The sequence below is a fragment of the Nicrophorus vespilloides genome, unplaced genomic scaffold (assembly GCF_001412225.1).
Source record: "Nicrophorus vespilloides isolate i.1.1-1 unplaced genomic scaffold, Nicve_v1.0, whole genome shotgun sequence".
NCBI classification, from domain to species: Eukaryota; Metazoa; Arthropoda; class Insecta; order Coleoptera; family Silphidae; genus Nicrophorus; species Nicrophorus vespilloides.
In genome coordinates, this window is record NW_017097649.1 from 71,657 (window position 1) to 99,439 (window position 27,783).

Consider the following 27,783-nt stretch of genomic DNA (forward strand, 5'->3'; position numbering starts at 1 on the left):
ACTTGACCTCTGTGATTTTCCATTGTTTACACTAAAAACTGTGTGTTTAATATGCAACCTGCTGCAGTTTTGTCTACTATTTTAATTAATTTAATTAACATAATTAATTTATTGCAAAAGAATTGATTGCTAGAGCCAAAATATAGTTATTAACCTTGAACTTAAATTTATAAAATAGTAATTATTGATATTTAGTTTACATTACATTTTTTTTTAAAAAATTATTATATAAACTCAATATCATATATTTTGCTTATTAAGTTTTTTTTATTAACTTATTCATTTTTTTATGTGATTAAGTAATTAAGTAATTTGAGATCGTTAATTTACTATGCACTTAGAAATTAGTTTAATGTATCAATTTCGAGAACTATGAACAAAACCATTAGTTTGATGACTTGCAAATTGAACATAAGTTATTCAATTTAAAGTAAATTAATCATAGATGTATTTTCCTAATGAATAACATTTTAAAATGCAAGAAAATCACTCTAAATAAATAACGTTCCTTGACAATTTTACTTAATGCATTCAGTGATGTCACGAAAGTCACGATCTAAGTATTAAATATTTTATAATACTTCCAGGACACTATTAACAGTTGAATACAAAATGTTGCATTACTCTAAATACAATGTAGATCGAGTTGCGGGAAATGCTAAAACAAATAATTGAAATTCTTTAAGTTTTGTGTATACATTTTACTTCCATCAGCTTGAGCAAAAGAAGCAACAAGAGATTGTGTAACTCCGGAGGATGAATTGGAATTTCCAAAGATCAAGAATACAGTATTTTCCCGTGGATAAAACAAACGAAAGATAAAACGAGACATGCTGCGAAGGAGCCTAGTTTGCATTCTTTCGGTTTAGGTTGTTGACGTTTCTCATGACTAACAACAATGTTTCTCTTTCCATTCGTCGAATTATTAATTTCTTAATGGAAAATAAAATAGAAATTCATTTACAAATCATTTGCAATTAGAAATTGCACAATTTATTTTTGAATAAAAAATAAATAAAATGTGAATTGATAGAACAGGATAATTGTAACTTCCAATTGAAAAATACGTTCATAAACTATCGACTAATAACATAACTATTACCAAAGTTGGAGTATCATTGACGTGTCACTATTAATTGAAATTACCTTTAAAAATCAATAAAAAATAAATTCCATTAATTTAAATGAATTCTATACTCAATTGCTAATTAATAATTAATTGTAGTAGAATAAAATATGAACACAATAATATCATTATTAAATATATAATATTTGTACATTAATTTTAGATATTTATTGAAGAGGAAGTAGCGCAGACAAAACTCTTGCGAAAATATGAGTTCCAATATTAACATTTTAAATAAAAATATATATACTGTAGCCAATTGACCTAAACAATAATAATTACATTCGCGTTTTTGTATTTTAAATAATTCATAAATATTTGTTACATAAGCATATAATACGTATTATATTAGAATAATGTGTATTGTTTCCAAAGTTGTTACTTCATACAAATTATACCCGAAAACCAGAATTTTGTCGGTGAGACGCTGCACAACTTTACGTGTTTGATTTGGTAATGAAGTAAGAGAAGAAATGTAAACGGATATGTTTTTTTTTCTGAAATATTGTAAATAAATAAGTGACGATTTATATTAGCTGCATGTAGTATTTAAATGTACGAGATCGATTTGTTTACGGAATGTTTATTGGAAATTTCGGTAGGGCCACATAAATTTTGTCATGTGTCGTTTTGAATGGTTTATTAGTTATTTTGTTACAGCTTTTGTTGTCTATATCCTGGTTCTGACTTATAAGAGACACGCAAACATTTGCGCCCGTGACTCACGTCGCATAAAAGTCGTGGCGATTTTCTAGAACTTTTCCCAAGCATTTGCATATAATCAACGAAGACGATAACAACATACACGAAACCGAATTTTTGATAAACATTTGTATTCCCATATATCTGCAAACCAAAACGAAAATGAATTTATGACTTAATAAACACAGAATTTGAAAATCTTTGAAGGCATTAAATTTTTTTTTTGTACACAACAATTATTATTTCAATGCGCTTCCAAAATGATTCAATCTTCCAAGAACATCAACGACCTCCGTTTTGCATAACGCGTAACGAGATTAGTGTAATTAAGTTAATTCTCTGAAAATGCAATGAACATTCTTATTTATTTGTGTTTGGTATTTCTTAAGCACTTTACGTGCTTAAACAAATCGCGTTGAACTTAAATGTAATTTAATATTACTCTAAAGTGAAGTTGTTCTATAAAATTAAAATTACTTTCCATTCTTGGTAAAATAACAAACATATAAATCAATCCGAAATAATTATTTAAAAAATAAGAATATAAACGTTATGTTTCAATTAAATAGAATGATTCATGTTATATATACTACATAATTTTCCTGCAACAATGGAAATCATAGGATAGTAATTAGTTTTCTTGTAAACTGATTATCATTGCAATAAAAAAAATATATGTTCATGTTTTCCAACTATAATAAGAATCCAAGATTATTCAATGATATAACGAATTTAATTTTATGCAACAACCACAAATAAATATGTTTTGATTATGATACTAGTTTTCCATTGTATGTAATAAACAATTTAATGTAATTATTTATTTCAAATATTATATTTATATGTGAAATTATTTTTCTGTAATTATAATAAGGACTAAACAAATATAATTATAGATATTTTGTGCTTAGTAAATTATAATAAAAACACATCAATTATTCAATATTCTCGTAATTACAATGTATTACGTAATGTAATATTTTCTTGAACTAATTTACTTATTATATTTAACAAAGAAATTTCTAATATTATTATTTTTGGCACAGTTGAGTTACATAATAAATATATTTTTTTACAGTAGGAGAAATACAGAAAACACTTTTCACAAAACTATTTGGAGGGTCCATAGAACCAGTTTCTTTTGTTAACAGATTAAACCTGAATATCGTTTCAACTATGGAGTTAGAGAAGGCCGAGGAGGGAGAAAATGTATTATACATAAGCATTTTTAAATAAAAGCATTGTCGTAGTACGACTGGATCATTGAAGCAGGACTTTTTTTTAAATGATTACCACCCTATTTCTGCCACCCTTCCGGTTATATCGATCCCACAATGTAATGGATTTATTTTTATATCAGCCTGAGTTTTGAACCAATCCCTTCATATTGAAATTTTCAAGTTCAAAACTATAGTATATAATATTGCGCGTGTTTTAAGAAAATATTGACATGTAGTAAATTTTTATTAGTAAAATGTGTTTAATCATTGTGGAAAGTTAATATAACTTCAATTAATGGGTAACGCGTAAAGATTGTTTCAAATTGCGTCAAAGTAATAAATTTGCATCTGTAATAGAAATAATGAATCTCACATTTATAAACAACATGCTTACATTAATATAATTTGTAACATTTTATGAATTGATACATAAGATATAAATATTTATAGATTTATTTTCTCTAGTTACGAAAAGATTTTATAATTTAAAACGTTTCTATATATTATAATATCTATATGAAGTAATATAATACCAATAATAATGTTCATATGTAAATTTTATATGCAAATTCGCAATCTCAAAATGTATAACTCATTTTAGTCTTTGTTAAATCTTATTACATTATCAACATAACAAAAAATATTATAATAATCATAGAAATAAAGTGAATGCAGTTTCAAAATTACAGACAAAATTAATCATACCATAGAAAAACCAAAACATCTCTCCCAGTGAGAACCGAAAGAATAAGGTCACTAACCCTTGAAAGCCCCGTTAGATAAGGTTCTATAACTTCTTTAGTATTATCACTAATCTCAAATTGAGGATATTTTCTATAGAGTAAACGAACCGTTATTTATTCAATTAAATTAATTGATTGAAAAAACAATACATGTTTTTTATAATAAACAATTGAAGCGAGGAAGAAATGATTTATAGCTTGTAACTACCGAAAACTATAAAATACATTGTTATTTTTTTAGTTATGTTATAATTTTATACTTTAACTTTATTTGTTTGACAATAAATGTACTAAAAATAAATTGTAAATAAATACAAGACGATATAGAAAATATCTCTATTAATCACTTGAAGTATTTCAAATATTTCCGGTAGACGTGTTTTTTTGCGAGTATACAAGTCCTTGACCACAGACAGAATCTCTTCTGTAATTAGGAATGTTTGACCGCAAATTTATTTCTTTAATATATTAATTCCAAAAATTAACTTACGTTTTTTATTTAATATCAAACACTAAATCGAATTCACTTTAATAACGTTTGTAACGTCAAAGTGACGCAAATTAATAGTAATTAAAAAAAATGTATATGTCACCCCGGTTACAAAGTTATTCAAACATAACAATCACAGTTTCTGTGATATTTTACAAAACATTTTTTTTAAATTATTCCAAATAAGTTTAATATACATATATTATAAATATTTCGTTTGTTGTTTTATAAATTATTTCGCAAGAAAAATGTTAGTTATTCAATTCAAAGTTGAATCACGTTGTATAGCAAATAATGCACAAAGGGGTGATCTGTGTAAGATGCATACATAATTACTTGCGGTTACATAACATAGCAGTTGTTTTCTTGTAAACGCGAATGCATTTTGTTCTATTGTTTATATTATTAATATATTCAGATTCCTATAGAGTGTAAGTTGTTCCTTATGGCATAATCTGCATCATTTAATTTATTTTTATTTGATTTTCATGTAACAGACACGATGTTCAATAGATGTTCATCATTTAGTGATAAATTGTTATATAGCATAATCTACATTTTCTTTGAACCTGACTCGACATTCAATAGATCTTTCGCTTTAAGAGATAAACGGAGAGTCAATCTAATTCACTGCATGAAAATAGCCATTTCCTCATCGTTCTGGAATTGTGCATTTTCAGAATGCAGTATGCGTTTGTTTCAGTAATCGATTCTGTAAATAATGCATACAAATCCGTTTAAGAAAATGGAGATTACTCGAGTCGCATGGATGATGATGATGATTTCGGACTCGTCGCGTGCGTTCGCGGAAAACTGAATGAATTCATTTGCAAAACGGCCGACGCGTATGTCCACCCACGCACTTCCGGTCGTTAATCATATCGAAAGAATCGTCCGTAGAAGAACCATCGAAGAACACTGAAAATTAGAAGAGTTGAGACGTATTGATGTTGTTTAATAATAAACCGGTTGGGAGTTTTGTACAGCGAGTTTCTCTCCCCACCCCACATGGAGCGTTCAAACGAGTCCTGATGACCGCGCCAACGTAAATATAAAATCACTTGCGTTGAAGATTTTAAATTGTACACGATTACAGAACGCTCGAACGAAAGGACGTGCATCCAACGTACATCAATAATTAGGAAGACAAACACACGCTGATTGCTACAAACTACAAGAAGATTTAGTGAAAATGGAATTCAAACTCTGTGCCCTAGTTCTCCTAGCTATATGCAGTTTCTCTGCTGCTTATCCAGGTAAGATTACTTTTTTTTAAATTATTACTTTTAATATTCAACAAATAACAATTTTAAAGATTTACAAGGGCAGAACGTTAATAATCCTTCGCTATTCAACAACAAATTTTTTAAGAATATTTTTAGAAGTTATCTAACATATTTCTTTCAAAATGTACATACTAATGTTGACTATCTACTAATTTTAATAACAAATATATTGGCATTTTATCACGTTTAACATTCATATGTACATACCAATGACTTTTTTAAACATACGTATACTTAAAAAAAGACTATATTCAAAAACGAATTTCTCATTTTTCATCTAATTATTTAAGTAATGTTAATATTATTGAATGCAAAATTATATTAAAAAATGAATTAATAAATTTTATAAACATGTTTCAATAAGAAGTAAAAGATAAAAAATAATGTGAAGATTAAATTTTTAAATTATGGTGGAAAATGAGATGAATTAGAAGATATTTTATGCGGGAAATATGCTTGTTATAATATATATTATAGAAATGCAAGTAATATAATCTGTATGGGATTATACAGAAAAGATAGATATGTTTTATCGAAGCATTTTAATCCGCATTTATTGGGTGAAAAGAAAACTAATATATTTATGGATTAAATTTCACTAAGAGCTATCAATAATATTCTTTACGCAAATGGGAAGGAATTATTAATTATCAAAAGTTGATTGCTAAAGTAATGTTCTCAAGGTTTAATATAAATGTATGTAATGTGTCAATTATTGTTGTTTGTTAAAGTCAATAATAGCATTATTTTTATGTGTGTCGTAAACAATATTAGTTCATAAAATAAAGTACGTTATTTCTTTTATTATTATTATTATTTTATATATATATTAAGAAAATTCATTTTTTTTAATGTTACGTATCTAAAAATACAGTAAATTTTTTATCTAAACTGTATCCTGTTATAACAAAATTACTTCCTTAAACACAAAAAAAATCTAATTCGAATTAAATCTATTTTAATATAGTCTTCAATGGATACGAAACGAAATGAAGAATAACAGTTTTTATGGCCATTTATGTTAAGTTTAATTCATTAAATAGAAGTTCACCACATTAAAATTTAAAAAAATCTGAGCTTAATTAAATCTATTTTAATATATTCTTCAATGGATACGAACCGAAATGAAGAAAAATCAGTTTTTATGAAAATTTATGTTAAGTTTAATTCATTAAATGGAGTGAAATTCAAATTTAATGGTGTCCTTTTTTGCATATTGTGCCTATTAATAGATGTGGCACGGAATATTTAAATATGAGAGATAATATTTAAGTATTCCGTGCCACTTTGGGGCATAAACTCACTTCTTTTTCAATAAACGTCTTAACCATCTTTCGTTATGTTAGTCACATACTAGATCACGCTTTGAATTGTAGAAGAAATGTTGTCAATTGTTTATTCAAATGAATTATTACATAATCAATAAAAAAAATGATATGTCGATGTTTTTTTTTTTAATTAAATTAATTTAAGCTGTCAAATTTATTATAAAAAAATATTAATTAATTTAGTTATGATACACAAAATTTATAAAAATAGAAATTATGAGGACCTAAAAAATTTAAATATTGCTACTTCAAAGATTACAGAAGGACAAATGAATGAATTCTATTTATAATCTAATTATTTAATGTTTTATTTATATAAGTGGTTTTCGTTAATTAGAAAAGCAATGTTTCTTTAACGGATTTTTTTATCACGTTTGATTTAGAAACCACGATAATTCAGTGATTAAATGTGTAAGCGCAGTAAGTACAATAGATGTTGTCATTATTATTTGTAACAATGTTTCAATCGCAGTTGTATATCTTGTACCGGAAAACCTATTGCTTTATTTGCAGTTTATTACTCTGTTATTGTACACATGACGCATATTGATAAAAAGACATTAATTCGAATGTTTTTCCGTCGATTTAATACCTAAACTAGGTATAAATACGAAGTAAATACGTGTGTTTTCGTAAATAAACATTACACATCCCAATACTGATGAGAAGCCATTCTTGGCAACTTACTCTTAAACTCAGTAAACAAACGGATTCATAAGTGATTCATCTTAGGAATTCCAATAAGTAAATCAAAGTTTGTTAGTTTATAAACATTGCTTTAGGCCTTGAGATGACCTAACAATAAAAAAAAATATCGGATCTGAGTGAAATTTGCGAAAACCGCAAAAGGTCAATTCGTGTGGAAATGAGGTGTCCAAGAACCGATCCTCCATGACACATATCTCAAGAATATCCTGCGGTTTGCGAAAAATCTCGCAGCAAAACCATATTTGCATTAATAATAATAATATAAACAGAAAGCACTTCTGAAACATAACTGTTTAATGTATTATCATGGCCCCATATATGTGTTACACGATGCAGGTATTATATTCATAAGTCATTGAACCTAAGTAGAATACATATAGGAAAGCTTCCTTCAGTTGTACGCGACAAAATTACAGAACAATAGTGTTTTATTATAAAATTCAAAACAAGTCCTTGACCTCTAATCATTTACCATCCTTGAACCACAAACAAATTTTTGCGAATTGAATTTTTGTATTCCTTTTAATATTCTACAAGGGCGGCTACGTAGTAGCAATACAAGGTCATATTGATAATCTAATCCTTATTTATTGCTAATTCCGTACGCATCCCAATTACTAACTTTAACAGCCTTGATTCAACTTATCTACAAGTTTTAATAGGTCACACGTTTGCTTCTTCTTTCCAGTGACAACAAAAATATGATATGTTATATTCATCAAACCGAGTAAACGTTACAATAGTTTCAATAAAATGCGTTAGACTTTGGCCAGATAATTACGCGGAACTGCATAATTTTACAATAAACGTTGTTTACCTATATTTTTCAATGTCATCGCTGTGTTTCATAATAAATTTATTATTTTTGCATCGAATAACGATGATATAGACATCTTGATTTTATTTAATTTAAATTGAACTTCGTGTGTACATGAGGAAGTTGCTTGTGCATTCTTTTATACCTGCATTCGACGAACAATTTATGTATATTTTGAATAGCGAACCTTCGTTATTGTATCAACATTAAATTGTGGTCGTTTGAGTTTCCTGCGGTGCTTATTAAGCGCAAAATACCATACCATTTTAGTTTAGCAGAATAAATCACGGTGGAAGCACAATTCCAATTTCGTAAATGCTTTACTGTTCACATTTTTATTCTCATATTTATTTAAGTATACTTTAACTTATGTATTAAAAATTTCTTTATAATATCAAGGATTTTTTAAAATTTTTAAATGTTTTTACAAAAATCCTCTATTTGGAATGAATTTTAATAATAGCAATTCTATACTAAACAATGCATGCATGAATAGTTTGTATAATTTATTAATTATAGATAATTATTTACAGCAGTATCTAGTATAACTAATGTTTAAAAAATAATTTTATATTTGCTATTTAATTAAATTATTAATATGTATCATAACGCCACGTGGAATTACTTCATATTTGAACTCTAACATGTTACGAAAGTCAGATATAACTTGAATGGATAGTTTATTACACAACAATATTTACACATGTAACTTAATGCGTAAATATTATTGGTTTTGCGTTATGAAATGAATAGGAGTTTTTTTCTATATGTAAATAATTTGTAAGTTAATTCCAAGGCTTCAATTAACAATCAATTACGCGCTTCATTTGATGAATAATTTGTTGATTACTTATACTCGTTTGAAATAAATCTGTATTTAAATTATAAAAGACATTTATTTTTATCGTTTGCAGCTAACATCAAGGACGTGTCAGAAGAAGTGGACATCGTTCCTTTGGAGGGTCGTCGCCCAAGTGCTCACATTCCAGCATATTTCGATGAAGATTTCGACGATGTGGGCGTTGTGGACACCGGCTATTTTCCATCATCCTACAATCCATTTTCAGGATTCTATTCCGGCCTTGAAGGTAATAATCGCTTGAAGAATATGGCAAATGCATTTTTTTAATTGCTGCAAGTGGGTGTGAAAACAGATCCTACTCATTTTTTCAACTAAATATAAATTGAAAGAAAATGCGAAAACTGTTTAGTACGTATCTGAGTTCGGTAGTTAAAATTTTAAGAAAAATAACAAGGTATGGCGTTCCGCTGCATCGAAGGTAAAAGAAACGTTTATTTTAATTGTTTCGTGATTCGATTGTTTGAAAACGTATTGATGTTTCAAATGAAATTTATGAATCATATAGTTGCAAAATAAAGCGATTTGTATTCAAATCCTCATCTCTCGCATCCAATAACACACTCCCTTCCAATGTCGTATTAAATAACAAATCAATGATTTCTTGTATACTTATCATATATGCGTTTGCTTTGTTTGAAATTTTTGCAGCGATGATGAGAAGCATGAGGGAACAATTGGCCTTCATTCTGAATAATTTACCGGCTCGTTCGAATCGCACCGAAGATGGTTTACCTGGACTGGGTGTGTTCGGAAACGTTGATTTGAGCAAAGGAAATACAACATCTGTTACCAAGGTTTGTCATCTAACGACTCTATTACAATGCAAGATAAACACAAAGTTATATGCAAATTAGGTAATCGATGGTCATAAAGTTGTAATAAACGAAACTCAGTACGAAAATAAGGACGAAAACGGCGGATCTTTCTACAAAGTTCGCATCATCAATGTCCTTCCTGATAGCGAAGAAACTACCAACGGAGACAGCGAAGAAACTACCAACGGAGATAGCGAGATTGTACCAGTAACTGAATCTCACAGAGACGTTGAGCCCATCGAGGATAGTTTAGAGAACGAGATTGAGAAGAGCGATAAAGAGGTTCGTAATGAAAATATCCCACAAAAATTGCAGATTCCTAAACAATAATATGCATGCAAAGTAATATTTTTCAACCAGTTATAATCGAAAAATTTGTTTATGACTAAATATTAGAACTTATATCCTATAGAATCGTATGGTATTAATGTTGTAGCCCATGAGGAATTAACTATAATAGAAAAAAAAACATATTAATATATACATAGTTTCTATTTACGAAATAAAGATATTAATTCCGTTCAGTTTAATATTCAATCAGATTATTCAATTTCGGGTTCTTTTAAATGTTTGTCACTAATTGAATTAATTAACCATAAACCATCACTAACAAACTTCTAATCAAAAATTGTATCTCAAGTTAGCTTATAAAAAACTACATCTTTCATTTATCATCATCATCTATTCATAGCTTGTGCATTTCTACTATAGCTTTACATCACAACCACTACACATCTAACATATCAAGCACTGTGTGATTTTATTTCCTCCTGCACAACAACTGTTTCTTTTGCTTAGGGTTCTTCGCGCTCTGACCACATCGAAACCTTCGACGAAGTCGATTCTCTCCCCTCAAAAAAGAATATCGACGGTGAATGGGACGACGCCCAATGGAATGACATTGATCAATACCAAAACGTTCTTAGCAACGACATTGAGAGCGTGGATAATGTCAATCAGAATTTCAGAGATCTGAGTAACGATATTGACGTGAACGAAATATTGGCAAATAACAATGCTCCAATCAATCCGGATGCCGAGTACTTTGTTATTACAGACATGAGGACGCCCCATAAACTACCTTAAACATTCTGATTCTCTATTGTAAAAGTTTCTTGTGATAGCAGATATGAACAAAACATTCATCATAATTCATAATTTTGAACAAAACTAATCGAACACATTTATATTTTTCAAAAAATCGAATGGAAAAATAAAATTAATCGAAATCCTGTAAATATCAAACAAACAACTTCTGTTTTAAATTATTTATTTGTTTAACTTTAATCTAATAGACTGAATTCATTTATGATAACAAATTTAAGGATGTTGTAAAGGGCATGGTTTTTTTACTGAACAACTATCTTGCCAAAGATTTGATTTTAACAACATTTTGTGGCAACATTAAAGACATTTTCATTATTTATTTATTGAAATAAACACGTATTTTTTACATAACTCGTTTTTATTCTTCCCTTAAAACACTTTTTCGCTTCGCTTTATATGTTTCTTATATGTAATCATTTTATTATTGTCTTATTTATTAGAATTTTAAGTTACATCGTGCAATAAAATGCTAAATCACTAAAAAATAAGTATAGTTATATTTATTTTTACAATTCGTCTGCACTTTGATAGAGTAACATTCGTTTTGAGTTGTTTGTGCATCAAAGTATGATATATCACGATTAATAAATTATATTATTAATTTAATTTGGATCTACGTATTATCAAAAATGATCATGTCTTATTTCACGCATAATTTTAATTAAATTTGAACAAGAAGTATAAATAGTGAATCAAATATATAAAATGTAAGAATTTAATAATATTATTGATGAATTCATCGAAAATTCAATATATTTCAATTGAAATGATGTAATACACTTATAACGTTGAATCAACTATGCCGTCACAAAACGAAGGACGAAGCTAACAATATCCGCTACAATTTGGAATTCCCACAACGTGCATTATTAAATTGCGAATCTAATCAAAACTTTTTAACAATTCAGTCGTGATTATTGAAGATCAATCCAATTAACTCTGCGTTCGACTCATCCAAATTACACCACATTGAAAGTATTGTAAAAAATAATTGATTTTTATATATTTTAAATCAAAACCAATAAATCTTAATTATAATTACATTCAGCTTTCATTCGAAATGCTGCAGTTATGTATTACATTTTTGTTTCGATTTTAAGACGAGTTAAGAACAATAAACATCTATGGAAAAAAAATGTTTATGTAATGTCACCGGCGATCAAATATACTGGATAAATTGTAATTAATATTAAGATTTAAAAAAATATAAGTTTCGGGATAGGCTATATCACATTATATGATATTGGTTTGTGCCCACCGCAAATACCACTGAACATTCATGCTTAAAATCTGCATTTTATATAGGTAAGGTGTAGAATGTAATACAAGCAACTTATTGCATGTGTCGCACAATTCAGACGATTGTCTGGAATTTATAAAAATCCATCCACACGTATTTTGCTCTAAGCAACGCCCTTAACGTGGGGGTAGACTAGGAAGCAGTCTCGAGGCCGTTTTAATGGTATAAATAGAAAACATTTATCTAGGTAGAACATACAATCCAAAACACTTTGTGATAAAACACCTATCATTATAAAATGAATACTTTCGTGGTAAGTTTTAAACAATACTTTTATATTCATTATTTACTTATATATTATTATTATTATTACTAGACTTTTGTTTGCGTGGCATTCGTCGCTTCGGCGTCGGCCTCAGTTCTTTTAAATCCAAACTACGGTGGGTCAGTTGGACCTAGTGGAATCGTAACTGGTATTGGGGCAAAAGGGCCTTCGGGATCTGTAACAGGACTTGCTGCTGTCGGACCATCCGGTGTCGTGACTGGTGCTGGAGCCGTTGGACCCACTGGACCTAACGGACACGGAATCGTTGGTTTGGGACCTTTGGGAATTGGAGCTGGAGTTGTCGGACCTGTCGGAGCCGGAATTGTCGGACCTGGTCTTCTCGGACCAGGCATTGTTAGTGCAGGTCTTGTCGGACCAGGCCTTGTTGGTCCAGGTCTTGTTGGACATGTTGGTCCATTAGGTTTAGGATTGGGTTCAGTTGGAATTGTTGGACCTGTAGCACCTGGGGTTGTTGTCAAAGGACCCTCTGCTGCTACTACCATCATCGGACCATCTTCCAGTGTTGTCGTTAAAGGACCTGTTGCTGGAGGTCTGTTGGGATTGAGTTCACTTGGTAAAATTGATGGTTTATGGTAAATAATAAAATCAGCAAACCTGCATAAGCTATGTTTAACGAAAAAATCTATACATTTGAAAGCAAAACAGTCAATTTACTTTTAATTCTTCATGTCAATAATGTATATGTATTTTTTTAAATTTAATTTGTTTATGCTATTATATAAGTTAGTACTTGCTCAATATATTAAGACGATATAGGCCCTGATCATGTAAAAACTCTCATCAATGTATTTATATTTTTAATGTGTTTCGTAAATAAAAATATCAAAAATTAATAATTTTGTTATTGACCCATATTTAGATATTGCTGTATAACAAAAGATTTATGTAATAATAGCAATTATATCATTGGATTCACTTTTCAAGTGTATAAAACCAGTTACTTACTATTAGCTACTTACCAGATATCACATTAGCAGTGCACGTAATAAATCTATGACTTTCATAATAAATTTGTACTTACACATGACTAATAGATTTTGAACAAAATTATACCAATCTTCTTTTTCTAATATTATTTTGAAAATTAATTAGAATGGATAAATCATTAGTCAAAATAAGGTTTAATCTTCAATGTATCAAACATAAACTACTTAATATAAGTAGATAATTGATAACGCAAACGATATTATGTATAAACCATTGCTAATTTGATTGAAATAGAATGTATAAAAGAAATAAAAATATATTGATTTCTTAATTAGAAATTTATTTATAAATGACAAACTTATTCATCCTGCACGACAGTGGTCTTTTCGGACACGTAGAGACCATCCAAGAATTTACGGATATCCTTATTTTTGACTGCAGTAGACTGCTGGATGAGAGCGGCAGATTTGGAAACATCCTCCAGCGAGTTTCCTTCAATGATCAGTTCATCCTTTTGTTTGGGAGAGTTGATGATGGTTACACCAGGAGCCATAGCTACCCTACGAATGAATTTCTCTCCCAAGAAATTACGGATTTCAACAACGCTGTTATTTTGGGTGGTGACGCAGTTGATGGGGAAATGGGCATATACTGCACGCATTTTGTATTGGAATCCCTTGGTTACACCTAAAATAAATGGTTAAGTTTGATTAATAAAATTAAAAATTACAAAAATAACTAATAATCAAATAAGGCAACCACACTTAAATGGATAGAATTGAGTTAAATTAACAAATGAATAAAATTAGTTTAAAATTTTACAGGAACCAGTCTTAAACCTTAATATTTTGGGTGGTAGAAAGGAACGTAAAATTTTACCACTTTATCAAATTAATTAAATTTTTAAAGAAAAATAATATGGATAGAGCTATTGCAACATTTGTTACTTCTATTTAATCAAAAGTTTGCAGAAAAGCCTTCGCAAATTTGGATGCTAGTAAAATATAATGAATGTTTACCTTTGATCATGTTTTCAACATGTGAGCAGACAGTACGGACAGCAGCAAGTTCCTTCTTTTTGCCGAACCATTTCTCTACTTTCAACAACCTAGGGCTAACCATACGAACATCAATTGAAAGATGTTTGAAGTCACGCCTCAAGACTCCCCTGGGTCCTTTGACAGTAACAACCCTGCATCTTGCAGAGACTTGAATGTCCTCAGGGACTTTTACTGTCTGGTTTGAAACAATTTGCTTCATTGTGGTGCTAAAACAAGTAAAAAATAAATTAGGAATATGTTCAAATGAGGTGAAATTGTATAAAGTACATATGTGTTATAAACAGTTATTAACCTCAAATAAAAATAAATTACTGAGATTTTGCAAAGAATTCTTTACATTCAAAATAATAAAATACTAATAAAACAAAGTTAAGAAGCTATAAACAATAGCATACTTAACCAGTTAAAGAGTTTTCATTGAAATTAAACATGACAACATTGAAACATAACCTACATACAAACAACAAATTTTTTAGAAGTTTGAATTTCAGTAAAACACTTATTTTAGTAGCAAAATTTTTTGATAGAATTTTAGAATATAGTTTATTAAATCACTATGTACTTTACAATTTCCAAAAATACTTACGGTATCACAGATGTTTTAAGATTTTAAGAGTTTATGCACTAGAAACCTACCTTTCACGTTGACGTATAGAAGCGGAAGAGGCTTCGGCACGCTGTCACTTTTCTGACTGTAGTTTCCTAAGTAGTCGTATGGCGCCAAATTCAAAAGCAACAACAAAACGCATAAGACAAAATTTTAAAACAATATAGGTTTACTGTATATCTCAATTCCCTAATTTATTGAAAAAATCAATTAGTTTAACTATAAATAATTTTCTTCAAAAGAAATAAAAGAGATATTGTATTTAAAAAATAATTAATAATTAAGCCTATTAATTTATTATTGTACAGCTTACATTTGATATTATTAATGTATCACTAAATTATTAATTCAAAATGCAAAAGGTTATTTATAAATTAAAACAATATAAATATATTTTATAAACATATTTAAGTTTAAATTTACTGTACAAATAACGTGTATCTTAATTAATCTATAATATATGTATATTTCAGTAACATTGTACATTTTAATGTATTTGAATTAAGTTATAAATAAATTGCAAATTACTTTTTAATCGGAGTATATTTGGCTGCCTATAATTTACCTTAAATATATATGCAACCACTTGTTAACACGCAAATAGAATAGTAACGCCGCAACCGCCAGATGGCTGTGGATGAAGGAAGAAGAAGATCAAAATATCTTAGCATTCAGGAAAACTATAGTAATTTTCCCTGATACATGTAAGCATGTAAGAAAGCAGTCTATACTTGTATCATAGATTACTATGATACAAGTATATTATATATTTATATGGTTTATATTTATATTATTTATTTGGTATATATTTAAAAATCCTAGGCATTTTTTGTTTATATTTTAAATTAACAAACAACGATAAATTATCGTTTTACAGAATTCATTAATTATTTAATAATTTGTTTGGTTTGTTTGTTGGATATGCAATAAATTATGTCTAATATTTGTTTATTTATCAAATACGTATAAGTTTATTAGTTTTGGAAGGCAACAATTGAAATTATTACATATTTTCCATCAAATAAATATTTATTCATTTCGTTGCAAAATTATATTTCTGAGATGTTTGTTATGTTAAAATTATACGACTTAAGTCCAAATTGAATGTATGCACTAATGGTAACTAGTCAAAATGTTACTTCATCTATGAACAAATAAATTAAAATTATATAAATATAAAACATTAATAAATAGAATTTCTGCTTAGTCTGTAAATTCAATAATGTTTATAAATACATATATAAAATAGAAAAAAATTATATTTTAAATGGTTATTTTTCTGTAGATGGAGAATGGTAATGTAATGGAGAATTGATATATGGAATAAGTGCAAATATTATTAATGAATGTGTGCACATATTATTGAATAAATTAAGCATAACTGTAATTGTAAGTAGACAATATAAATAGACAATTGCAGGCGTTAATCAAATTAATATGCACATTTATTGCTTAATCATTTACTGTTATTTTAGATAAATTTGTTATAGTATGATCATGTATTACCATAATATTTATTGGAATGTCAAAACGTATAAGACACGTTGCCAAATATTATTTAGATTCAGGAAAACAGTTATTTAAGTGGTAAAAATCTATCAGTCATCATTTTTTTATGGTACCAATAATATATTTGAATGAAACTGCAGTGTAAATATATAATATTGTTACTTCTGTTTGAGAATACTTGAAAAATTCGTATGGAATTCTTGGATCGTTAAAGTATTAAAGGTAGCTGAGGATCAGGCAACATGGCGTTTGCGTTCCGTGCAGTGGCCTTAGTTTCACTTCAGTCCGTATGTAGAATGGTAATAGGATAAAAAATAGCAAGTCAAAGTTTTCAGACTTACGACGACTGGCGGGGGAACTTGTTGACTTTATTCTCCCGTTCATCATTCTCAGTGGTGTAGCGTTGAGTGAAGCATAGGCAATTTCGTTTAAAGGTTGTAAATACCGTAATGTTTTCATTGTTCTGAGGCGTCCTTTAAAAACGTTTTGGAGAGACAGCCAGGATCAGGATCTGTGCAGGTGGATTAAGTGATTAACAGGTTGGAATTAGTGAGCGTCCGTTTTCATGTCGGACCGAGAGTAATTCTCGTGTGTTGTGTTCTCTTCGTGTTCACTTTATGGATATTATTTCCTAGACGGTGGAAGAAAGGCCTTAAGGTGACGTTATTTTGCGTGCCTCGACAAAAACGATCATCTCAGAGCGAAAGCGTAAGTTCATCCTGTAATGATCCTCCCTTGCAGGTTCCCCACATTCATCTGATTACAATATGTTGTACATCTTCAAGAAGCCCCGAATCCAATTCGCGATCGATTCTAATTACGCGAAACCTGTTCGCACTTGAAGCGATAAAGGATATGCAGCAGGACGAACCAGCAATAATTGCAGCTAAAGTCAATACGACCGGAAGTTTGCGTCTCAATTTTATCTTATCAACCGTATTGCAACAGCCTTCAATATTGTCAGAGAGACGATCATTTTTTCTCTGCACGTATTTTTGAGTAACACGAATGGTATTTAATGTAACGTATACATTCCTAAACGAAGCTCACTTGGCGCCCACACTGCGTCCTTTTACATGTTCAATATTTTGTTAGTCTCTCGGTCAACACCTAATGTCATATACACTATTGTTTCCAACCACAGCTTTCCTCGCTAGACGCAACAAAACCCTTTTCACATTCTTCTCGTGCAGTTTAGGTTGCAACAAATGTGTGGAAAGAAAGAAATAAAGAAAGTAGCAGGCTACTACCTTTACGTGACCTGGTTCATTCTGTGCCTTGACTTTAAATCGAAATATCTATTTTATATCAGATAGTTGACCTCTGCCACTATTTCGAATCTTTACATTTACCATTTTTACATTTACCTAGGATTAATGTAACGACATAACTCGCTAAGACCATATGTATAACTAAGTCAAGACTTCATTATAGAAAACGCTTAAATTTATGAATAATATTACATATTTACTGTATATCCGTCAGCTGGTTAACATCGGCTTTTTCCAGTTATGGAATACAATTCCACAATAGCCATAATGATATAACGTGCAATTCTTGGGTTCCCCATTATACATATTGTAATATTATATATGCTTGTACTACATTTAGATTTATCATCACAATGCCGTATTTTTGTTAATACTGTTATTTTTATTTAGTATCAATATATTTGTTTATATTCATTGAAGATATACGGAAAACCACATATCGCTGAGATTCATTCTAGAATAATGTAGGATCGAATCTAGCACACTTCTTATGTAGAATACATGCTGTAGAAATTGTTCTATATTGAATGCTAAAATTCCTTTCACCGAGAAACAAGGATTAGTGTTTCGATGTTACTATTCTCTTTGAGTCACGAATGGTTCACGCAAAATACAACAAATTTCCAGACGTCGATGCTACAAAACACTGCATCATTCTTAATGACTGATCATTTCTTCGCTTTGTCAATAATCAATTTATGTTTTGATATGCTTTATTAACGTTTTTGTGTATTGTTAATTATAATTTTAATAATATTGACATTATTTGACATATTGAAATTATTAATTGTGTTAAATACAAATTAAAGTATTTCCTTTATTTCACTCACATATTTATGTGAAGCATTTTGCACAATATACATAGGACATTTATAACTCATAAAAACACTTGAAACAAAATTTAAATTCATAAATTCTCTATTTGTATTAAAAATATTTCTTGATAATTTCATTAAAAATTATCCGCTAATATTTCATTGTTTTGTATTGTAAAAAATACTTTATAATTATCAGTTTGTCTCCAAATCAATTTTATTGATAAAATGCAATTTATCAAGTATTTATCAATTGCTGAAAATTGTAAACTCCTTATGAGAAAGGGAAGATTTTCAAATTTTGTTTTATTATTGATTTATTACAACAAATGTTTCCCAGTTCAACGTACTCGCAAACAATATTTTATTTAAATTACGTTATTTTGCAATGTTTTATCTTCTAATTATATTATATTTCTATAAATGATTACTGAAATATGTATGATTATCATGCAATAAGATTTGGTTTGATCTTTCTTTAAGTAAATATGTACACACGTTTGTTTCTGTTTGCATTGAAAACATGTAAATTATCGAATATCATTTATACACATGGTTTAATATGTAAATTGGATATGACATATGAGTCACATTCTGAAACTCCTACTAATACACAACATTGTTGTCACACACGTTTATAAAATTCATAAATCAATCGAGGAAATTGTTATGCAATTGATTCAAACAAAATATTCATAATAAAAGAACCATTTATTTTTGTCTGATTTTAATTTCCATGTGTTTTATGGATTTGTTCTTGAATTTTAAATAGTATTTGGACAATCGCAACATCTAAAAATAATTCTGATTTTGTTTAAACTTCTTGCTTCATTTAGTAAATAATTTGAACACACTTGCATCAAAACTCAAATTAATTTAAAGCATCTATGAAGATAACAGTGATGACGGATTTTTTTTCTTAATTAATGTGCGCGAGAAGTTGCTGTAATTAATATGGAGTGAACATGGAAACTTATCACCTCTGAAAACAAGAAACAAGATCTCGAGGTTATTCTGCGGAAGTTGCAACGAGTTTTCAAATTTATTATTATAATTATTTAGGAAAATTGAGGATCGCGGATATGATCTAGTAAATTAATATTACTTTACTTATTTAATTAAAAAATAAACATTGTAGGATAAATAAACTGCGTGTTTGTGTTTTCATCATTGCTTTTTGTCATTGGTAAATCAAAATTTGTTTTTATACATCATCTGATCTTTAAATACATTTTTTCCCGTGAATCAACTATGATTCAGCGTCATTTGCTGAATGGCAAGAGGATATTTTCGTTTTTCTTACTTCGCTTCGCTTCCTTTAGAAGTGTAATTTATCATGTACTTGTTTGTGGAAAATCGTGATTTCGCACAAAGATCTATTTTCAACTACATATTTTTTTTTAATGTAATTGGTTTCATCAATATTTGTGGTTTGTTCTAAAAATATTCCTATTTGAAGATGTTCGAAATGATAATTACTTTAAACTTAATTTGCAACAATGTTAATGATTGTCGATGTATTCCAAGCATTTCCGTCGAAGGGAGAATACTTCGAACACCTGTTGTTATAGAATTGAATGAATCGAGGGTCTTTTCTGAGTGGAACCGAGGGTCGAAAAGGAAGAAGGTACAAACAAGGACCAACTTTTTTTTTCATACTTCTACCGTGCATCTTGCACCTGGTATACCTTGCCACACTCACATTAGAAGAGCGAAGCAAATAAGCACGTATTTGTTAAGCGAACGTATTGAATAACACCCTATCGTGGCACGTAAAATAGTTTAAAATCACGTTTTAATCATGCCAGTTTCTTATTAGTATTTTCACTTGCGTCCGCGTGACCCAGCGACTACCATCAGTTTCAAGGGCTCCAAAAGAAGAAAGAATGAGCTGTGAAGAAAGAAAGAAAAAAACACGGTTTAAAAATAAAATTATTATTTTTTTTTGTACGTTCTGAATTCACAAAGACGTTAAGCACATTGAATATTCAATACGTGTATTCTACACAATGAATATACTTTTCTCAGAATTTTATTTATATTTTTATATATATAATTGCAATACAGCTTCGCTCCGACATTGTTGATCTTGTGAGAACCTCCGGCTTGGCGACATGCGTTATTTTCACATTATTGTATGTCTGCATGGAATCATTGTTATAACCCCAAAGTGAAAGTTTCGAAATGCAACACAATCCATTGGAATATTACAAAACGGAACAAACTGTGTAATTATCACAATGAGCTGTTTAAATTTGTTTCGTAACGATGTTCGGAAATGCACGAAAAGATGAGAAGACACGAAGATATTTTCCTTCTGCGAAATTAATTTCACAGCTATAAAATTTCATTAATTTTAAAATGATGCTATAACAATAAAAAAAAATGATTGAAGCAACAGTATTTCATGTTACATAGAAACAATTGTCCTCTACGATGTGAATTATATTTATATACGGATATCGTGAACAGGAATAATCGCGGTTCGAAATTATTGTTATTTTCTGTTCGCTCTTTTTTTTTATTCACATTGTATAATTCGCTGTGCGTCCTTCGGTGGGTTTCCGTTGCAAGTTTAGCATTTAACTTGAGGCAGATACTACACATATATAGAGGAGAGCCAGTTATATAAAACCTTACATCACGAGCGAGATCACGGCCAATCTTACGATCGTGCTCTTAGTCTTACACTCCAAACTAGATTTTAAATCGAACTCCTTTTATTATTCTTCCTCTTCTCTCATTCAACAATTTACAAGGAAAACTTCTTTTTTTTATATATATATAAAACTCGTATCTATACTTACATGTGAACAATTTATTTAAATGTCTTATTTACAACGTTAATTTATCATTATTCTCACAGAAGTTTGTTTATTAACCTTTTTTTTGTCTTAATTGTTATAAAAAAAGCATTTGTGGACAATTAAAAACGATATATTTGAATACGATTAAAGTGTGTGTCACTGAAATCTAATTATACTATGAAGATTACTTGAGTATCGGAGATTTATGAAAATATGACTGGAAGTTGAGTTTATGACAAGGTTTTAAGGAACTTTATTACTTGTGAAGTATGATTTGTTAGTTCACCTCGCACCTTCTGTGTAACCACATTAAATAGATTATTTACGATTAGTTTACAAGTTTGTCTTTGCAGGAAGTTAAAGTATCAGTAACAACTTAGTAATTACTACACATTGTGATTTTTATTATTTATTTTTCTACTAGATACATTTGTCACAGTAAAATTTCCTTCTTTTATTTGCTTAAAATTGACTAGATACGGAAATAGGAGAAAGATGTATACATCATTTTTCCATTACATTTTAACATGAAACTAGGAGAACAATTTTCTTTTATATTATCTTATGTGTGCAGAAGTAAGTTTTATCAAATTTTTAAAGTTGGATTTTCCACTGTGGAATAAAATTACTGATAAAATGCGGGTGAATAATATAAAATTATTATTTAATATAAAAATACAAATACATAATTACTCTTAGATTATGAGCGGAAATAAGTGGTTTATATTATATATAATTGTTTGTTTTTTTTTTGTTTATGTCTTGTAATAAACCTTGTTATTATATTGGATTAGTGCTTGTATATTGTTGTTTTTGATGCGTTCAACAATATATTGCAATAAATAAACAATGTGAAAAGCAAGCTTCTTCTTTATGATGGACTTCGCATAACACATTTAAGCACTAAAACACTTTTTTATTGACTTTTTTGGAGCGCTTGAAACCAACGCACGAAGTGCTCCGTGCTTACAAAGTAACCAAAATTAAGCTGCGCTCGTGTCCGATTCTCATTACGTCTTGTTGCCTTCCAAGTGGGCCACGAGTACAGTTAATACGTAATTGTTTAATGGTATTGATTGCAAATGGAGCTTAAAACGCGGCTCCTTTTTTTTCTCACTGTTATGCCGATAGTGGGCAATTAATAATACGAATGCTTCCTGCTATAATGAATTGCAGCCTCGTATTTGCTTCCGTTCACTATCTTATCAAAGGAATAACATGCTGGACGCTCGATGAACGCGAATTGATTGATTGTTCTCCTCGAAAGGATGAGCAAGGCTAACTAACACTCGATTCCGTTAATTGTAAATCAATTATTTGTCTTTCAAACCTTCGAATTCGAACTCGTCACTTGCATTTTGATGGTTATTCTACATCGGAATTTGGATCAGATGAATGAGGTGGTATTCCCAAGACGGCGATGCGAACAAACTAGTATAGAATAGATATTTACATGTATATTATTTTGTAAACGGGACGTGGATGTGTTTCGTGGAGAATTTAGTGTTGCAGAGCGGTAATTGCTGGGTAATTAGATAGGCTGGAGGAGAAGATGTGTGTGATTGTCAAGTTCAAAGCCCTTAATAACATCATCATTACTATTTCTAACGATCGTCTCGGGGCAAGCAGATCGTGAAATCGGTTCAGCGGCAGCGGAAACGTGCTTCACTCTGCGTTCCTACGTTGTGTTGAAAATGGAATCGGTAAATTCTCTCTTTTCGTTCGTTATTCCGAGCCACTACTAAAACAGCGGTCACTGCCACCTCTTCTTCGATGATCATGCACATCCAACACACCATGTCTTGTTTATGATTTGATACTACATCATAAACAATTATTGTTAAAACTAATTCTTAACAACAGATCTTATTATAACAATTTATCTATCTGTAAACTATCTTACAATATACGAAATTATTGGAAAAAAATAAATATTTTGTACTGAATTACTCAAAAAATAATTAATGCTTACGCAATTTAATCGATAATTGTTCATTGTTTTGTCGTTTACTGTCAAAATTACAGTTTATTGAATATCTTCATTTTGTATTGTTGATTTTTAAGCTAGTTCTATCAAATCATTTTTAAACAATTTAATCTATAACTTCATTATTTTATCGAGAACTGTTCGAAACAAGGTGGCCTTTAAACTTACTTTAGTTCTAGTATATATTTATATTATCTTTCATTGAATATCGTAATTGTATAATTATTAAGTTAGAAATAAGCCTTATCAATATTTACTGAGGCAATTCAGTCGATAATTATGCACTGTGTGAATCAAGATGTCCTATTTCAGTAGACAATATTATATGAAAAATAGACTAAATATAATAAGTGTGATGATTATAGCTCTCATTTCTGTCGTTAACCTACAATACGCTGATAATATGCTCCGTTGAACTCGACGACTAATTAAGTCGTATAAACAACGGTTAAACACATATAATAATGCTACTTTTGTAGCGATTAATGTTTTCCTCTCTTAATTCGAAACTTTCACATTTGAATTTTGCGAACGCATTCGGATTTATCGGTTCTAGTATGAAGCGAACAATAATATTTATAATTATATTATTTAAAATCATTGCCTTTTGCAGTTAACTTTTTGTTTTGCTTTGGTTTTTATTGTTGAAACAAAGATGATTATTATTTACATTTATCAATATGAAATACGATTTTAATATCGAGCAATAGTACTGTCGTCTCTAATAAACAAAAAATAGTTTAAACTGTGATGTGGGATGTGACAGGAAGTTGCAAGTGCATATAAATGTAGTGGTACGAAGCAAACGTTTATTATTACAACAAAACTCGGAATTGTAATCACGTCACGACGCTCTTACGTTCTTGTTGTTATATTTTAACAACAGGATGTCTGGGAGGATGTGAGCTGTTTCACTTTAACAATTTGCTTCTTTTCATCGAATTTCATGCCTGTTGCATATTATCCGAACGTAATTTGAATTTAATTCAGTCCTTCAGACATTGTTAGCGCATAATGTTGGTTTATCAAAATAAACAGTGCGTAAGTATAATTGCTTCTTTATTAAATATTTTACAATGGGATCATTCTTTATTTGAAAGTGAACTTTTGTTTTTGTCTCGAAAGTAGAGACAAAGAAGATCACCATAGAGATTTAACGCAATTTCGTTTTGTTATGGAACCACCGATATGAAATCTTTTGAAAAGGATGAGGTGAAAACGGAACAAAATTGGAAGCGTAAACAGGAAACATGCGTCCTTTGTTATTTCGGTGAAAGAAGCAGCAAGCTACAGTGAATTTGCATTGAAAGAAGTATAATTGCAACTGTAGGAATTCTTGTACAGATGAGTTGAAAAAAAATGAGATCCATAAAAGAGGGAGACACGGGCAGTAAATTAAATGTTTGTTTACGCAGAGAGTTATTGGGCCATAAATCCAGCAGTCCCGGCGAAACTAAACTTCACAAATAGAACTTTCGACTCCGAAAAAAATAAAAATCCCTCACCGAAAGGCATTCTCGGAAAGCGCCGCATTCTTTGACCAAATAATTGTGAAGCAGGTAGAAAAGAGAATTCCACGCAACGGGTATCCCGGAAATATTAAAATGTCGCTCTTTGAAGAAGCAGAATGAATACGTACAAAAAATATAATCATATATGCGAATTCGTTTCGCTCTCTCGGATAACTATAAATATAAGAGCGTTGCAATTGCGGATAACCTATTTGTTCTTAGGTTTTTCTTTTTCTTTTGACGTTAAAGCTGCGAATCTGAGTAGCTAAGACTTGTTGAATCTGTGTCACCGTTTGTTATTTAACAAAATGAACATGTTCTTGTTTTGCTTTTCAGTTTTGTTTATTATTTTTCGCAGTTGGTTGATGTATTTCAATAGCGGTAATAAGTAGAGGATGAGAAGACGGGTTCTTCCCGCATCAGGAGGTACCGATGGTAGTAATAACCGTTACTTCTTCTCTCATACGGTACCAACTAAAGTCGGTTGCGAGTCGCCCACACACTTGCCTTGATATACCTTTAAATTACACTTGCACACTCATTGGGTGACCCAATCGCCTCAAACGAAAAGACATTCTGTTTTGGCATACTTAAATTCATAATTGTGCCGAAATTTAAATCAATCTCCACGCGAATTCCAGCAAATTCCGACAATATGTGGCTTTTATTTGTAACCAGAAGGTAGTTACTAACTTTATTTTATAACAAATAGTTATTTTGGGTCATTGCTTAAATAGTCCTATCAATTTTTACCTGTAAAGGTACAATCCAATTTTTGATGTCTGGATACAAAAGCTAAAGCAGGTATACTTGGTACTTAAAAGTTTTCAATGGTTGGCTTACTGACCTACGGTTATTTCTAAACAGATTTTCTGAAACCGCTAAAGTAAGACTGCTCATTGAGTTTGTCTCGAACAATGATCATGTGATGCAAATCCTTGCCAAATGCAGTTATAAAACAAAATGCGAAGCATACACGTGTTTCCATTGTTCAATTATTTTTATACTTATTTACTTAATATATTTGTTTAAACACAATGAACGTAATTTTAAAGATATATTACAGTTTTCTTTAATTTATTATTTAACTTTATCAAAAGATGAAATTCTTAGTTTAAAATTGAGGTGACTCTGTTTAAACATATTTTTCTTAAATAATTTATATAATTGAATTGGATTCTCGAGTGTTTGTTTTTTGAGTTCTTCATTTTCGTTCTAAATATGTTCTCAAAATGTGAACCAGATTAGATTATTTGCTGTCTTACGAAAAAGGCGCTTGGCACTTATGTACATAGTCTTTTATCTCTAATTTGTAAAATACACTGTATTTATGTTCACAGTTTCCGTTAGAAAAAGTGTCTAGATTTATTTTAAATATTATAACATAAATAATATAACTGTTTGTAAAAATTAGTGTCTGTTATTTNNCATATGGGATTATAATTATTAATACGTTTATTATCTCCTTTCGTGCGTAGACAATTAATTATTGCGAAAATTAGAAATTCTGCAATTTTTTCAAATAACTATCAATAATTTTCTTTCGACACGTAAATACTATTAATACAGATAAGGATTTTTACACACGCACGATAAGGTAATAAGGCTTTCCATTTATTATCTGCTCTTGATGAAAAAAGAAATTGGCAGTAAATTACTTTCAGTTTGTGTGTTTCGTAGAATTACATGTCGAGACTCTTCGGGAGGGCAACGTTGTTGTGATAAGGAGGTTTCTGCCTGTGGGGAGAAACCGTTAGCAATAACTGTTGATTGAATCATTAAAAATGTCTCGCTGCCGTCCATTTGTTGCCAAGTAATTTAATGCTCTGGGAAACAAAAGCTAAAATTAATCTGTTCAATGCGAGACGCCTACTTTAGATTGTTTCATATGTACATTCTTTTCTTTCCTTTTTACATTCTTTCTTCTCCCGGATGATCTTACGCAGGATATCTATATCATGCTATGCAAATGTTGTATCTTCCAATGTAAACATGTAATCTCTTTAAGACGTTTTGTTATGAGAAATATAGTACGGTGGTGGATCCTCATACTTTGATACTATAATATAAATATTTGTTTCTGAAACAATATTAGATCATAGCATAATTACTAAACATATGATTTTAAATTGTTAAACATATTTTTTTTTTGTTTAATTGTGAATAATGATTAATTGAATGACGATAGCATTCTAATTTTATGGTGTGAAAAAGTAAAGCATCTTTTATAGCGGATAAAACTTGGATTCGTGATTCAAATTTTATACTCTAATTTTGGAGTTAAGAGTTAGAAAAAACTATTATTTAATTTTTTAATTTATATTCAATGTAATTTAAATGATGATGCTAAATATTATTCGTGTAAATTACAGCGTTTGATTTGCATATAATTCGATATTTTGATATTTCAACCTACGACGATTCCCACATGCCAAAAAAACGCCCATTCGATCCTCCTACACGTGCGATCAATCAATTATGCAATATTCGGATTTTGC

The 27,783-nt window shown here is 29.7% G+C and overlaps 4 protein-coding genes across 7 annotated transcripts in view; 3 read left to right on the top strand and 1 right to left on the bottom strand.

Moving 5' to 3' along the window:
- Positions 1-5,332: 5,332 nt before the first annotated feature.
- Positions 5,333-11,296, top strand: LOC108560641. The gene is made up of 5 exons (XM_017918278.1): positions 5,333-5,537; positions 9,335-9,508; positions 9,931-10,076; positions 10,137-10,379; positions 10,896-11,296. Exons 1-5 carry the CDS (start codon positions 5,474-5,476, stop codon positions 11,181-11,183), a joined length of 915 nt encoding a protein of 304 aa, XP_017773767.1. The 5' UTR covers positions 5,333-5,473; the 3' UTR covers positions 11,184-11,296.
- A 988-nt stretch (positions 11,297-12,284) lies between these two features.
- On the top strand, positions 12,285-13,564 carry LOC108560636 (spidroin-2-like). The gene is made up of 2 exons (XM_017918269.1): positions 12,285-12,757; positions 12,821-13,564. The coding sequence occupies exons 1-2, from the start codon at positions 12,743-12,745 to the stop codon at positions 13,364-13,366; spliced, it is 561 nt and encodes a 186-aa protein (XP_017773758.1). The 5' UTR covers positions 12,285-12,742; the 3' UTR covers positions 13,367-13,564.
- Positions 13,565-14,036: 472 nt separating this feature from the next.
- On the bottom strand, positions 14,037-15,456 carry LOC108560631 (60S ribosomal protein L9). The gene is made up of 3 exons (XM_017918263.1): positions 15,415-15,456; positions 14,737-14,984; positions 14,037-14,404 (listed from the first exon to the last, which is right to left on the bottom strand). The coding sequence occupies exons 2-3, from the start codon at positions 14,975-14,977 to the stop codon at positions 14,076-14,078; spliced, it is 570 nt and encodes a 189-aa protein (XP_017773752.1). The 5' UTR covers positions 14,978-14,984; positions 15,415-15,456; the 3' UTR covers positions 14,037-14,075.
- Positions 15,457-17,267: 1,811 nt separating this feature from the next.
- LOC108560639 (signal-induced proliferation-associated 1-like protein 2) overlaps positions 17,268-27,783 on the top strand; it is a 30,841-nt gene continuing 20,325 nt past the window's right edge. For 2 of the 4 annotated variants that reach the window (XM_017918273.1, XM_017918272.1), the window contains exon 1: positions 24,772-24,815. In XM_017918273.1, the coding sequence (XP_017773762.1) occupies positions 24,789-24,815 (27 nt within the window). In that variant the 5' untranslated portion in view covers positions 24,772-24,788. Of the gene's footprint in view, positions 17,603-24,771; positions 24,816-27,783 lie in introns of those variants that run through there. The other 2 variants (XM_017918274.1, XM_017918275.1) reach the window with 2 other exon arrangements.